The sequence below is a fragment of the Gasterosteus aculeatus genome, chromosome 15 (assembly GCF_964276395.1).
Source record: "Gasterosteus aculeatus chromosome 15, fGasAcu3.hap1.1, whole genome shotgun sequence".
Lineage (NCBI taxonomy): Eukaryota > Metazoa > Chordata > Actinopteri > Perciformes > Gasterosteidae > Gasterosteus > Gasterosteus aculeatus.
This window is the reverse complement of record NC_135703.1, coordinates 9220499-9235868: the sequence shown is the minus strand read 5'-3', so window position 1 is coordinate 9235868 and position 15370 is coordinate 9220499. Positions and strand designations below refer to the sequence as shown.

General features: G+C 43.9%; 1 protein-coding gene across 2 annotated transcripts in view; it reads left to right on the top strand.

Annotated features, from left to right (window-relative positions):
• gna11b (guanine nucleotide binding protein (G protein), alpha 11b (Gq class)) overlaps positions 1-15370 on the top strand; it is a 28805-nt gene that overhangs the window by 6577 nt on the left and 6858 nt on the right. Inside the window, exons 2-5 of one of the 2 annotated variants that reach the window (XM_040200312.2) lie at positions 9687-9871; positions 10530-10684; positions 12485-12613; positions 15027-15156. In XM_040200312.2, the coding sequence (XP_040056246.1) occupies positions 9687-9871; positions 10530-10684; positions 12485-12613; positions 15027-15156 (599 nt within the window). Of the gene's footprint in view, positions 1-9686; positions 9872-10529; positions 10685-11543; positions 11673-12484; positions 12614-15026; positions 15157-15370 lie in introns of both variants that reach the window. The other variant, XM_078090045.1, reaches the window with a different exon arrangement.

The following is a 15370-nucleotide window of genomic DNA, read 5'->3' as shown; positions in this document are numbered from 1 at the left end:
TGACACCAACTTTTAGGTTTTGATAATACTTAAACCTCTGAGTCTATGCAAATTTCTTTATAACCACTAAGAGTGGATTGTCAAGCGCTGTCTAAAAGGGCTGTTCATGAAATTTGCATGCAGGTTAACGATGATGCTGATAAACCACATCACTTGTTCAATGGAAATCTGTGACCGGCATTGCGGAGGGAAGCCACGGTTAGCAGGGATTTCATGAGGCCTTTTGTGGACGGCATGGGGAGCACAAGGGACTTCTGGGGTATGAGCAGACGATGGATGGACAATCTGGGATCAACCCAAACTGCTGCCTTAGCGGTATGTCAAGTTGTAGGAGCGGTCGGTAAGATCAACGCGCATTTGCTCGTATTGTCACTTCAAATTTCTTTATTTATTGTTCGGCAAAAACAACCTAAATCACAATCAAAATAAAAGGAGAATTCAATGCGTAATGCGTAATGCGTAATGCGGTCAAAAATAATATCTCCTTCCGCTCTCGAAATAGAAAAACACACCTGGCCTTACTCAGGTGACATTTAAATAGCCGACGCCCCCTGACGTCATCATTACATCATCACAAATCAATCAAATCAACAGAAAAGGCAGTTTCATTGTGCACGATACAAATGTAGTGGAATGGCTTCTACACTCCGGCCCCTAATTGACCGGTAGAGGACAATTCATACATTTAAACATATGAAGCACATTCTTTAGAGTCCTTTGTCTCGTGTCCATAGAATTAAGAAAAAAGGCCAAAAATATAATCCATTTAGTTTCGATAGTCCTTTTTGTAAAACGGGTTCAAAAAATTCCTGAGAAAGGGAAAATGAGTTCTCTCAAGAGTCGAAGAAAAGGGGGCAAAGTCTATTCGAGGATCTAATCAGGGCATGTTTTGTAGGAGGCACAGCTTTGTGATGGGCCTTTCCAAGGTGCCATTTTGTGTCCTGATCTTGACACGACGTACATGTCCCCTTTTGTCGGGAAAGGTTTCCGTGATTCGGCCCATAGGCCAGGAGTTGCGTGGTGAGCTTTCATCGATGATCAGCACTATGTCTCCATACTTTAGGTTCCTTTTGATCTTATTCCATTTCTGTCTCTCCTGTAGCAATGGGAGGTACTCTCGTATCCAGCGTTTCCAGAAGAGATCCGCTATATACTGAGTCTGCTTCCATCTTCGTCTGGAATAGGTATCACCTTTGTCGAAGAGTCCAGGTGGAAGAGTCGGCATTCGCTTCATTTGAAGCAGGTGGTTGGGTGTCAGAGGTTCTGGATCTTTGGCATCCTGGGATAAGACTGTGATGGGCCGGTCATTCATGATTGCCTCTACTTCACATAGAGCTGTTTGGAGACTCTCGTCATCCAGGATCTGTTCCCTTGTGATGGAGTAGAGGTTCTTTTTTATCATCCGGATGAGTCGTTCCCATACGCCTCCATGATGAGCACCATAAGGGGGGTTGAATGTCCATTTGATACCTTCAGCGTGCATCGAATGCTGGATCTTGCTGAGGTCAAGGTGTGTAAGTGCTTCTCGAAGCTCTCGTTCAGTCCCGACAAAATTAGTACCGTTATCGGAAACAATTTCCTTCACTTGGCCTCGTCTGCAGATGAATCTTCGCAGTGCAGAAATACATGAGTCTGTATCCATAGAGTAGGCCATCTCCAGATGTACAGCTCTGCTTGCTAGGCACGTAAACAAGGCTCCATACCGTTTTACTTTGCTGCGGCCGCGCTTGACTTCTATGGGCCCGAAGTAGTCTAGTCCTGTATGGGTGAAGGGAGGCAAATCAGGTGTTATCCTGTGCAGCGGTAGGTCGGACATTTTTTGTGTCATTGCTGTGCCATGCCATCTCCTGCAAAGTACACAGTCCCTTGTGATCTTTCTTGCAGCAGAATTTACTCTTAGAATCCAGTATTTTGTCCTGAGTTTTGCGATAAGTTGATTTCTTCCACAATGAGCCATCGAGGTGTGGGTGTGGTGTAGGAGTATCTTTGACAGGTGGTTGTCTTTGGGTAGAATAGCAGGATGTTTGGTTTCCTCTGGCATTGCCAGTTTACTTAGTCTGCCTCCGACTCTCAGGATTCCATGTTGGAGGATAGGATCTAGTCTATAGATCCTACTGTTTCTCTTTATGGGTAAGCCCCTTTGTAGAGAGGTCACTTCATCTTTGAAGGATTGTTGTTGGACATAAGACACAAGTGATTGCTCTGCCTTGGCTAAATCCTCCACGGACAGCTGCGACCCGGTTGGGTAGGCGTTACTAGTTTTCTTTCGTCTCAGAGTTTCTTTGAATTTTAAGATCCAGGCTGATGATCGGATCAATTTGTTCCATGATGAGAAGTGCTCAATAAAACGAGTCAGTGGCCTTTCCTTCTGCAGTATACTTGTAGTGAAAGCCATGGCCACCTTCTTGACCTCCGGGTCACTGTCATACAGCGTGGGTGGTACTTGAATCACTGGCCAGTCAGTTTCTGGTTGCATCAGGAAATTTGGACCACTCAGCCAATGTCCTTCTTGAATGAACTTCTCGGTTTTTATGCCTCTTGATGCCATGTCTGCGGGGTTGAGTTCTGTCTTTATGTGGCGCCATTGGAATTTGTGTGTCAGTTCCCGAATAGTGGACACTCTGTTGGCTACATAGGTTTGAAACCTTCTGGCGTCATTTTGGATGTATTTTAAGACAGCGGTACTGTCGGTCCAAAAGACTGAGTCCTCGAGGGTTAACTCGAGCTCTCTCCTCAACATCCTGTCTATCCTAGCAGCGGGAACTGCACTAGCAAGCTCCAGACGTGGAGTTGTCACCACCTTTAAGGGTGCAACTCTTGATTTCCCAATCACAAACATTATGTTAGGTAGTCCAACTTTACTGCTAAGTTTCAAGTAGCTGACTGTCCCGTAACCTCGCTCACTTGCGTCGCAGAAGTGGTGCATCTGTGCTCTAGCAACTTCAAAATCTTGTGGCTTAAGACATCTCCTGATTCTTAGGCTGGAAATCAGGTTAAGATCTTTTAGCCATTCCGTCCATCTCTCTGTGTAAGCAGTTGGTATTGTTTCATCCCATCCACAATTTAGCTTGCACAGGTCCTGCAGTATTCCTTTCCCTGTCAGCATTACTGGCGCTATGAACCCTAGGGGGTCGTATACAGAGTTTAACACCGATAAAATGCTTCTGCGGGTTACTGATGGTTGTTTTGGGGTGATTGAAAAGAAGAAAGTGTCTGACTCAATGTCCCATCGCATGCCGAGGGCCCTTTCGATTGGCAGTTTGTCTTTGTCGAGGTCTAGATCTTTGGCTTCCTGTGCTCTCTCTTCCACTGGAACAGAGGCAAGGACTGCACGACTGTTACTGGTCCATTTGGTGAGTTTAAATCCACCTGTGGTGCAGACTGATCGAAGCTCTTTCACCAGACGGATGGCTTGGCCCTCGTTTGGGACAGATTTCAGACAGTCGTCTACATAAAAGTTTTGACGAATGGTGTTTAGAGCATCAGTGCTACACTTTCCTTCATTGTCATCAGCTGTCCGCTTCAGTGCAAAATTGGCACAGCTCGGTGATGAGACTGCTCCGAAGAGATGCACCGTCATCCGGTATTCTGCTAGCGGTTGGTTGGTGTCGCCATCTGGCCACCACAGGAATCTGAGGAAGTCCACATCATGCTTTGGTATTCTTACTTGATGGAACATTCCTTCAATGTCCCCCATCACTGCCACCGGTTCCTGTCGGAATCTGAGAAGTACACCCAATAGTGTGTTCGTAAGGTCAGGACCCGGCAACAGCTCACGATTTAAGGAAGTTCCTTGGAATGAAGAGGTGCAGTCGAACACCACCCGGATAGTCTTTTTTCTTTTGTGGTAGACACCATGGTGAGGAATATACCACAGTCTTCCGTCTTTCCGGGAGAGCTGTTCCTCTGGCACTCTTTCTGCATGCCCTTTCCTCAAGACGTCACACATGAAGCCATGATAGTCTTTCCGAAAGGATTCGTCTTTCTGGAATCTACGGGCAAGATTCAATACTCTTTGTTCCGCCACCTTCCTGTTGTTTGGCATACTGATGTTATCGTGACGGAAAGGAAGTTGTATTTCGTAGTGGCCATCTTTCCTTTTGACTGAGCTGTTCATCACATGCAAGAATTTCTTGTCTTCAAATGAGTGCTCTTGTTTTTCATTGTAGGCAGACTCTGAAAAGTCCTGGTTGTATTGGTGTCTTAGAAGCTCTTCTAGCTTGGCTACTGATATTCTATTGGACGCTATCCGTGGTCGACCGTCCTCATCCATAGGTGCAGTGCCGCAGAGAGGTCCATTTATAGTCCAACCTAGGTATGTAAGGACTGCATAGGGCCCCTTGCCTTGGCTATTGATCACTCTCAGTGGTTCCATAGCCTGTGGGACATTTGTACCAATCAATAGGCCTACTTCTGCTTTGATGGGTTTTATGTGGACCTCATTTAAGTAAGGAATTCCTTTTATGTCCGTTTCTGTAGGGATGTTCTCTTGATTGACAGGAATGGCATGTTGTGTGAAGACTTCAGGAAGCTCTATGAAGCTGTTGCCTTCCAGGCTGCATACTTCCAGTCCTCTTATCACGTGGGTTTTCACAGGCTTTTCATGACCCATCGTTCGGAGTAAGATTTCGGTTTTCTTTCCTCTGACAGACAACTGTTCCATCAGTTTTTCTGTGACAAAGGTAGCAGTGCTTCCGGGATCTAGGAATGCATACGTCTCTATCAAACAGCTGCCTTTGTGTGCCTTTATTTTTACAGGTACCACTGCTAATCTATGATCTGTTGTTCTGCCCCACTTTTGTGCTGCTGATGACACCATAGCAATTTGTGCTGCAGAAGAAACCTTAGCCATACGATTACTCCTGGTGTCTGAATCCCACTTAGCTACCGGCCTATTGTTTCCTGGAGTAAAGTTATCTATATGTAAGACAGTGGGGTGTTTTTTCTCACAGGAACGACATGTGAGACGTTTCTTGCATTCTTTACTCATATGACCTTTGACCAAGCAGGCAAAGCAGAGTCCGTTTTTCTTTAGTAGCTCAACTTTCTCTTTGTGGGGAATCTTTGTTATCATTTCACATGTTTCCATCACATGATCTCCGTTACAGAAAGCACAAGGTTTGATGAAGGCGTCCATGGGTTTACGGATGCCCTCTGGCCTCTCCGGCCTCTCCTGTGCATTAGTGTTCATGTGGGTTTCGGTCTTGGGCATGACAGTTGTAGCAAAGCTTTTCTTGCTGCTAGGTCTTGTATACTGTTGGTCTCTTTTGAATGTTCTGCTGTTTGTGCTTCTGGCAGGGTCTTGGATATCCCCGAAGATGGGATCTTGGATGATTCTGACCTGCCTTTCCAGGAAGAGGACAAGGTCCTTAAATTTAGGTCTCTGGTGTGTTCTTTCCGTAATGTCACACACAGTAGACCGCCATGTCTCTCGGAGTTTAAATGGGAGTTTGAAAACAAGTCTTTTCATGTTAGATGGTGAGTCCAACTCTGACATGTATGAGAGGTCCTGAACTGCATTACCACAGCCTTTTAGATAGAGGGCGTAGCTATGAAGTGCCTCTCCATCATCTGTACGGATTTGGTTCCAGTTTAAGGCCTTTTCGATATATGCAGAAATTACTTTGAAATCATCACCAAAGTGATATTTAAGCAGGCGCTTTGCTTCCTCATAGCCAGTTGTGGCGTTCATGAGAAAGCAGCTTTGGACTAGCTCCTTTGGCTGTCCAACAGTATACTGTTCCAGAAAGTATAGTCGATCCTCATTACTGTTGGTTTTATCCTCGATGTTGTGCTTAAAAGCCTTCATAAATGATCTGAAAGTGAGAGGATTGCCGTCAAACATCGGCACCTCTCTTTGGGGGAGTTTAGACTCTTTCTGCTGTATCACTAGCAAGTCTGTCAAGTCTGTCTGTCTTTGTAGAATGTTTGTGAGATCTATGCTCTGAGGTGTTTCACTTCTGGGTGTGGCTTCGCCTCTTTCGCGTGGTCCGTCAGAAACCACAGCTCTGTGTGTGTGAGGGTTTGCTGTCGCCCTTGGTGGTTGCTCAGATCCTTTTGAGATTCCAGTCAATGTTGGATTCAGAGTATGCATTATTCCTTGGAAGGATCTTTTCGGTACGGTTCCTATCCGTGCAGACTCCATTTGTGTTAGATCTCCTCTTTTGTCAGATGCCTCTATCTGTTCTTCCATTTCTTTTCCGGATTCTGATGCTTCATCACTTTCGAATTCTTCTAGAGCCTTTAACCTTGCATCAGCTGCAGCAATATCTGCTTCCAGATCCAGGGATTCCATTTTTAACCCCAGCTCAAGCTTTTCCTTTTCCAGTTCGTGTTTCCTTTTCAGAGCTTTAGCTCTGGCCTGCAGAGCAGCTTTGTCTGCAGCTATCTTCATGTGTGCTGAAACCATAGATGAAGAATTGGAACCTCTGGAGCGTCGTGAGCCACTGCAGCAATATCTACACAAGTCAATCAGGTGTTTTGTCGCAAACCGACATCAGACGCGTCATGTAAAGGCTCGTGAAAGGTAGCCTGTCAGCGGAGGACGCAGGCGAGGTGTCAACAAGATTGATTGCTGTTGCTCTCCATTTGCATAATGTTTCAATCACACTAATTATCTTAGATATTATCTTTTGTTTATAATTGGATGCACACTGTTGTTGGGTTTGATTGAGATTTCTCTCGCTTATCTCGCAAAAGACCAGTGTTAGTGCATCAGTGCAAGGTACACTGAACACTACCTGAGCTCTTTTGTCTTTTTTTTTCTCTCGCACACTCATAGAGCTACCTGGCACAGAGAGCGTTATCAAACCCAAGTAGTGTGTGAGCTATTAAAAGGTGACCCCCTTTTTTTTAGGTCATTTCCAAAAAAGAATGGATGGATTCTAGTTATGAATATCAAATTCTTGGTGGAGAATGGAGAGGCATATTTCTAGCCTCGGGGGGCTGAGGAGGGGCTGTGATGGAGGAGACTGAGGGACGCAGGAAGAGGAAGACTAAAACTGGTACAATCTGGCGAGGAAAAGGGAAGACAGAGGCTCATAGTGTGTTGTCTGGTGAAAGAGTGATACGATAGTTAAGAGAACACAGCAGAGGGAAATCTTGTGATGGGGTCACGAGAAATAAATCAAGCCGGAGAGTGATCCTCTTGCTTGCAGTCACTAGCAGGACATTAGTGCCGCAGCCCAATACAAAGAATATGCTCTCCTTGACTCCCTTTGTTGGCTTGACAATTCCAGATTTCATGAGATTGAGTGTGTAGCTTTGGCTGCAAAGCATCGATTTATCCAGGAGAAACGCTAAAGGCCTTTTTTAGTGAATCATGTTTGCGGTCCTCTGGTGTTAGGAACCACTTGTTACTGACCTTAGACCACCCTAAAAGTATCGGTGGAGCCGAGGCCCTTCGTCTCTGTAGCACACAGGAAAAGGGAGAGCACAGCGCAGGCCTGAAGGGCTCGCAGTTATATTTAGTGTCTGCTATGAAAGAGGGGAGCGAGCGAGAGAGAGAGAGAGAGAAGGGGTGGATGAAGGGGTTAAAAAAAAGGAGAAAAAAACAACAACACAGGAACTAAAAAGAGAGGGAGACAGAGGAGGGGTTGCTATAGTAACAGAAATATGGCTGCTCTTCAAAAACCTTGCATGTAGGTGGTGGTGAGATGAGTGTATGTGTGTTTTTCCCTCCTCGTCTATTCCTTTCATTTTTTGCAGATATTATAGATGTGCTGGATATCTTTTGATTTCACTCATCACCTTTTTTTTCTTTTTCTGTGGCCTGAGGGTGGTGTTTCTGGGCATGTTTCTACATGGAGGGATAGTGTGAAAAGTGGGTTAAACCCAACCGACCAAGCCAAGTGGGGGGGCTCATTTGGCAATCGATGTCGCCGTGCAAAGCTTAAAAATGTGCTGTTAGAGAAAAAGATATCTTTCAAAGCACATGCCTATATTCCAAAGGCTCTTTTGGGGTTCCTCACTACATGTGTATATGTGGAAACCTGACACCACTTGAAATGCCGACCTTCCAGCCAGATATGGACTCAGAAGGGCAGAAGCGGATCACTGAAGGAATGCAGCCCTTTGACAACGACCCCTGCTGTCATATTTTGACGGAGGCAGTTTAGGGGATGTTGTCATTAAATTAGCTTGTGGTTTCCTCCGGCTCATCTATCCTCTTCCTGCAATCAGTCTTGATTCATTCACTGTGCGAGAACATCCTCAAGTCGGGCAAAGAATGATTATACGAGGTTTCATGACGTTTAAAACTGACTTGGATGGACACCCAAATTTTGAGATTCAGAAGACCGTCTCTGGCTTCATTTTTACAAACCTGCGCTGCTAATGAATGCAGACTTTAAAAAAAAAAAGGCGGATAGACAAACAGGCTGCAGCGTGTTTTTGGATCCCATCAACCAGTATGAAAGTTTTCTTCAATTCTTTCATGGAGCATCGGTCTCTGTCTGGTTGCAGACTCTGCTTTCTGTGATCGTCTTTGCACAATTGAGAAATCTTCTTCTTCTTAAAAAAAGAAGCATGTTTGTGTAAAAATCCAGCGTTACATACTTTTGGGGTCATTTTTTTTAATGGAAGACTCCGCAACCTCTTTTGCCCCTCTGAGGCTTTGACCACAAATAACATGGAAATAACGAATGGTTATTTTAATGTTTTGCACCGTTGACAATCTTCCGGGGGATACTGCGTCAAATCGTACTAAGCCGCTGTCTAGTCTACTCACATCTAGCGTGACCACATCAAAACATCCCACCTTCCCCTCACTGCCAATCACAGGCGGCCTCACCTGTGCCGACCATCCCCATAGGTAGCTAGGATGATTGACAGGATGCACCGCTTCACAACATAAGACCTTCACTGACCTCCTGGACTCAGTAAACGCGATAACAGTTCTTATCTTGAACAAAGTACAACACACTGACATAGATCACTCACTCCGTTACAATACTTTCACGTAGTGCATCAAGTATCCAAACTCGACTTCTGCTGGAGTAAATGTGTAATACAAAATATTGGAGCCTCTCTTCTCAGACTGTTATGTTCAGTTGATGGCTGTAAGTGGCCGAGGAAAACAAAGATGTCAGCGCTTTAATATAGACTTCAGTCTTGATTTAAATACAAACGGGCCTATTTTTTACGTTTACGCTTTTCAAGATATTAGGCTGCAGCTGTGTTCTATTTATTTCAAGTATTTTGTTTTACTTTCCACAAATAATGGACTGATTGAAGGCCTACATAGTTCTGATTAATGGATCTTGATGATCAAGAATTTTGGTTTACAAAGTCTTATGCTGAGCTGAAAAGAATAACGCACCAAAAATTGATGCATCTCAGATGCCAAAAAATCCTTTTCATGATAATATGAAAGACTTCCCCAGCACTACTTGAAAAATGGTGTCAAAAATACCAATATCTACAAAAGTACAAAATATTTCCATTTTATATATACGTTGTGCTTCCTTAGGAAAGCGTTTTAAGACTTGATGACTGGAAAGTGGCTCTGCTGGGCTTATGAAGAATGGTCTAAAACATTTTGTTTCATTCTGTAAAGGTAGAAAGTGCCTTTTTTTTTTTGATTGTTGTGCGCATGTTTGTGAAAACCTGTAGTAAAGCAGACCGGCCGTTGCCACACGGTAAATTTGCGGCACTCACTAACCATTTGCCGCCCTTGTTCTCTTTAGGTACTGGAGAAAGTGGCAAGAGCACCTTCATCAAGCAGATGAGGATCATTCATGGAGCTGGGTACTCGGACGAAGACAAGAGAGGCTTCATCCGACTTGTTTACCAAAACATCTTCACCTCCATGCAGGCCATGATCCGCGCCACTGAGACCCTCAAGATCCCCTACAAATTTGAACAGAATCGGGTAAGGACTGACTGCGTGATAAAGAAATGTTTTACTGGTCGTCCGTTCCAGATTCTCTTCGGTTATTTTGGAGGTGGGATTAGAGAATTTATGATTGCTTTCAGGGAAATTAGCATTTCTAATGTTCCTTGTATATAAAATGTATTTATACATGTATGAGGCAAAATCTTTAGGGAAACACAAGGATAATGAGCCTCTTTTAGATGGACATGTTGTGGTTGTGTTACAATGTTGTTCAAATATACAAAAACATTTAAAAATGACACACAGATTGGAGTAAATACAAAATGATTTCCTTTTAATAATGGAAAAATCTATCCAAACCTACTTTGCTGTATGTGAAGTAGTAATTAGCCCGTAACCCTAATAACTAGTTGTGCCCTCCTTGGCAGCAAAAACTGCTATCAAGCGTTTGCTACTGTCTGTTATCGTCCTTCAACCTTCATCTGTGGTTTTCCTGCTTAGACTGTTTCCTAGGAAAGATATTCCTTTGCACAGGAAGATCCGCATTGAATCTGTGTAGCGGAAACCTTCATTTGGGAGAACCAGTGCAAAACGTGGTTTATCAGCTACCGGGTCCCAAGAGACCGTTACAAGTTGATCATTGTCTTGCATCTCGATTTCTCTCAACATTTTTCCATTGCTTGTGTTTCTCCAGTCCAACGCCATGCTTGTGAAGGAGGTGGACATTGAGAAGATCAACGGGTTTGACTTTCACTTCATTGCAGCTATCAAGAGCCTGTGGTCCGACCCGGGGATCCAGGAGGCTTACGACCGCCGCCGAGAGTACCAGCTGTCTGACTCCACTAAATAGTACGTCCTCCTCGGTCGGTGTGTTTTTGTGTCCATGTATTGAAATCAAGGATTTAACTGTAGTATGTGTGTGACTGGGACGCAATTTGTGAGTGAGATGTGTTAATCTTAATCTCTGAGTGCATGTCTGTGATGCTGGTTTGGGAACAGATACAGAACTATCAGATCTGGTAACTATTGATTCTTAACAATACTAAGCTTATTGCATCAAATATTTTGTAGACATTGGCTGTTCTAGAGCAAAATTCTGATGCAGCAAAATTGCAATATAATTGATTGATTGCCTAGTAATGATGTTGTGGTTCCCAAACCTCTGTTAAAGTCTTTGTGTCTGGTTTAACTTTGTATGCTGATGAATTGTGTAGAGAAGTGATAATTGTAAGCTATTTATTTTAGTTCATGCGGTCTCATCCAGCTAAGAGCACAGGTGACCTTGAAGCCATCATCAAGCCTCTCATTTCATCATTAGTTTAATATTCTGAATGCCAGTGGTGACAGATGCACTCCTAACCGGGAACCTGATGATAATAATAATGTAATTTGTTGGCCAAATGTGCCAGCCTCCTGTTGTGTGTTTTTTGCCATAATTACGTTCTAATAATGTGTGGCCCCAGGCTAGATGGTGAAAAGCGCTTAACTTATTGGGCCCCCTGGTTGTTGACTTGCTGTACTACAGGTTAATGATGCTTCAAGTCAGTGTGCGTGTGCAGGTGTGCCTGCTTTGTTAAGGGTACTTATACTTCCTTATGTTGTGGTAAAAACTATTAGCTATCTGTGTTTAGGCAGTGCATGTGAGAAAGAAGAACCTCCGTAAGAAATGCTTCATTTCAGTGTTCATACTATTCATGTATATTTCCAGTTACCTTAGCGATATAGACCGTGTGACTGCAGAGGGATATGTTCCCACCCAGCAGGATGTGCTGCGGGTCCGCGTTCCCACCACGGGTATAATAGAGTACCCGTTTGACCTGGAGAACGTCATCTTCAGGTACCCCAATGGCCCCAGGACTGCAGCACCACCGTGCCTAGAAGACAGAAAGCACTGACGGATGTCAGGATACTAACACAGTAGTGAAGCATGGGCTGGATTATTGTACCCCCTAAAAAATACAGGTTTTGTTTAGATCAAATGAGCCAAATTAGTAAACCTGACTAGAGATCAGTGGTCTGTGTTTAAGAATTGTGCAACGGTTCTGACTCATGGGGTCAAAACTAAAGCCAGACATGCTGCACTGTAGCGTTTGGGGAGCAGCCACTAGATAAAGAAGGCTTTGTGTAGTCAAGGATTCAATAGGAAGTCGATATTAAATCTGGGCACAATTTGTTTTAATTCAAAAGTCTTCAAACATTTTCGAATGACATACTAAAATGAAGTGGAACATGCTTCCTGTTATCCCGGATGTCATATGGGTCCAAACCTTCTTTATTTAATCCATGTGCTGCTGAAACACTGTCACTGATGCCACCTCACTGTCTGCAACGTAATCCAACAAAATACTCATTGAAAAATTGTCAATAAAAATCACGTAAACTAGAGCAGCGGTTTCAAGTTAACAGCTGATCTCCAAATCCTTATGTTGGTTTTTGGATAGTGTTGGTGGAGCAGTAACACTAACACCCTGATGTTTAAGATGTGGCCTTTTCTGTGAAACTTCCTCAACAGGACTCACCCACACGTCCTGGAGTTGCAGTTGGGGGGGGGTTGCGGTAATTGCCTGTCACGCTTTATATAACTGTTTTTCTGTCTCTTTTTCTCTCTTCAACTCTCTTTTTTCCCCCCCTCGGCCGGCCTGCCTGTAGTTATCTTACCGATCTGGATCGTATTGCAGATTCCGGCTATCTTCCCACTCAGCAGGATGTGCTCAGGGTGCGCATCCCCACTACAGGAATCATAGAGTACCCTTTCGACTTGCAAAGCATCATTTTCAGGTAGAAAGATGCCCGTCCCTCCTCAGTCCCTCCTTGTTCATCAATCCATACATCCTTGTATTTGTCTTTGTCAAAAGTGCCAAATGAACCCATTTGGTGTCGTTTTTTTTGTCCTCCAAATTTAATGGACAGAACGTATAATCTGTGACTTTTACTTGATTGTCTGTATGCCTTTCTTACTCCGTAACCCTTGCCCTGCAATCATAGAAATCAAAGTCATTACCATTTGATGTCCCACCCTTCTTTTTACCTCCTGCCAAAAAACACACAAATATCACAAACTCACAAAGTCCTACATTCTGGTACCCGGTCTCTGTAAATAGGTCACCTCCTCCTCTCTCCTTCCTTTTCTCTCCGGCTGGCAGAAGAAACGAGGTCGTCCTCTCCGTGTAGAGAAATGTTATTTTGGGCAGAGGGTCCTGCAGGGCCTATGTTGGCCCCGGGTCTCCGTGGACCTCAGCGGACTGGGCCACCGCCAGGGGGCACCCTTGTATCGTGAATCAAATTAGATCTGTGGTACCTCTTAGGAGCCCATGTCTCACCCTGGTGTTAATGTTTGCACTGGTGTGTCCAAAGTACAGCATATTACGCATTAAAGTGTCCCTATGCCCTTTGTGTAATGGCCTGACACCAAAGGTTTCTGACCGGAAAGGTTTCCTGACTCGGTTGTCACAAATGGAGGCTTAATGAAACTGGGACCTGAACTCCCTGAAGAGTGACCTTGTCGAGGAGAAACTCAGGGGGGCAGAAACCTTTCTATAAGGATTCACACATCCACCAGCCAGCTCTAGGACTGCCATCGTATTACTAAAGTATAAATCATGCGACTTGTAGTTTCTCATTCGGTTACTTAGGAGGAGTCCTTCTACCACGAAAAGGATCCTTCCATCCGAGGTGCCCTCCGTATCTTGCATCGACATTTCACCTCTGCCTCCTGTCCTATCCTTTGTACCAATTGCTCCGCTCCATCTCATCTGTGTCCTTCATTTCATGTTCCACCCGTTTCCCCATTTGTCCTCCCAAGTGCGTCTCAAAACTTCACAAATGGATCGTGTGTGGCGCTGTATCACGCACCGGAGAGGTTGAAAAGCTGTCTAGTAGAGCCGTGAATGCGTTCTCCTCTTCCACTTTGACAGTAGCGCATAGACAGACGTTCAGACCGATCTAGTATCAGACGTGATCTATGACCACCACATTAATGCCTCTCAGTTTAAGAATTCCAGCAATATGGTTCAATCAAGAATATTGATTTCCTTCTGAGATGAGGCAAGGCAAATGTATTTGTATTGCACATTTCAACGAACAATGCTTCCCATAAAACCAAAAATGTAATTCAAAAACAAATGAGTAAAAACACTCTGTAAACAAGCTTATATTGGAACAAAAGTTGCAGTGCAGTTTATAAACCAAACCATAAAAAGCATCCACTTCATCAATATGTTCAATTAAAGGCAGCAGCAAATTGGAATGTCCAGTCTTGAATGAAGCAGCTGAGCGTCTCCGCAGACCTGCGGCTTTCTGGGAGTTTGTTCCAGATATGGAAGGAGAGCCGTCCCAGACGCCCCGAGGGGTCGGGAGATGAGGAGCACAGTCGGGTAGAAAATCTGCTACACTGTGTTTTCTTTTTAATGATACCTAGCTTCTAGCTCAACTCTGAGACCTCAGTTTGTTGTCTGCAGGGAAGATCCAAATCTATGATTATCACAAATAATTGTGTTGCTTGCAGTGTGTCTGCTTCTGCACTTTCAACAAACTTACTGTAGCACAATTCCCTAAACTGAGTGGCATTGCTTTTTAAACTGAACCTGGATCTGTCTAAAACAGGGCGCTTTTATCTTTGTTGTGGCATGCATGACCCGCCAACTTACAAAGAACAAAAGTATTCTCTCACTGCACATGTGTTTTCTGTCAAATATAAAGATCTGCACACGTTGGCTCTGAATCCATCAGGTGGTTTTGTGTTGCTTGAAATATAGTTAATAGGAATGCAGACTACCTTACTGTATATTTCTTTACACAAAATATCAGCAGCCAAAAATAAATGTAATATCTGCTCATTTCTGTCGTTGGTGCCAGGAAGAGTTTTATTTGGACCTGAGAACAATTCTGTTCCTCTATTGTAAAGTTGCTGTCGACACTTTTTTCTATAAAACAAAATATTATAGCATTTTCGTAGTGTGATAAAATAAGTGATTCACAAGGTATTACCTTTTACAGTGTATAAATTACGTCCTGATGGATTCAAACCCCCGTTTTTCAAAAAGGTTTTGACAAGTACCTTCCTTTCCAAGCCATTATCAGACATTTGGGTTACGTTGAGAATGTGAACATGAACCGGGCCATAAAGAAATATACTTATGTGTGTTTCCCCCTTCTCGATTCTTCACCCTCCTCACCTTCATCCTGCCTTCAGGATGGTGGATGTCGGAGGCCAGAGGTCAGAGAGGAGGAAGTGGATTCACTGCTTTGAGAATGTCACCTCTATTATGTTCCTCGTGGCGCTGAGTGAGTACGACCAGGTCCTGGTGGAGTCCGACAACGAGGTACGTGGACATGAAAGTACTTTGAACGTTCAGTGAACCAAAGTAAACCCCCATAGGTCTCATTCACCAACCATTCTGAATAGGGGTGGGGGAAAAAATTCAATTTTTCGATTTCTCTTGATTCTCTCTAGAGATTCGGGTCGGAATTTAAAAAAATATATTTTTTTAAAAGTTTGTCTCTCGCGAGCAAAAGTTCATCTCGCGCGAGATATTT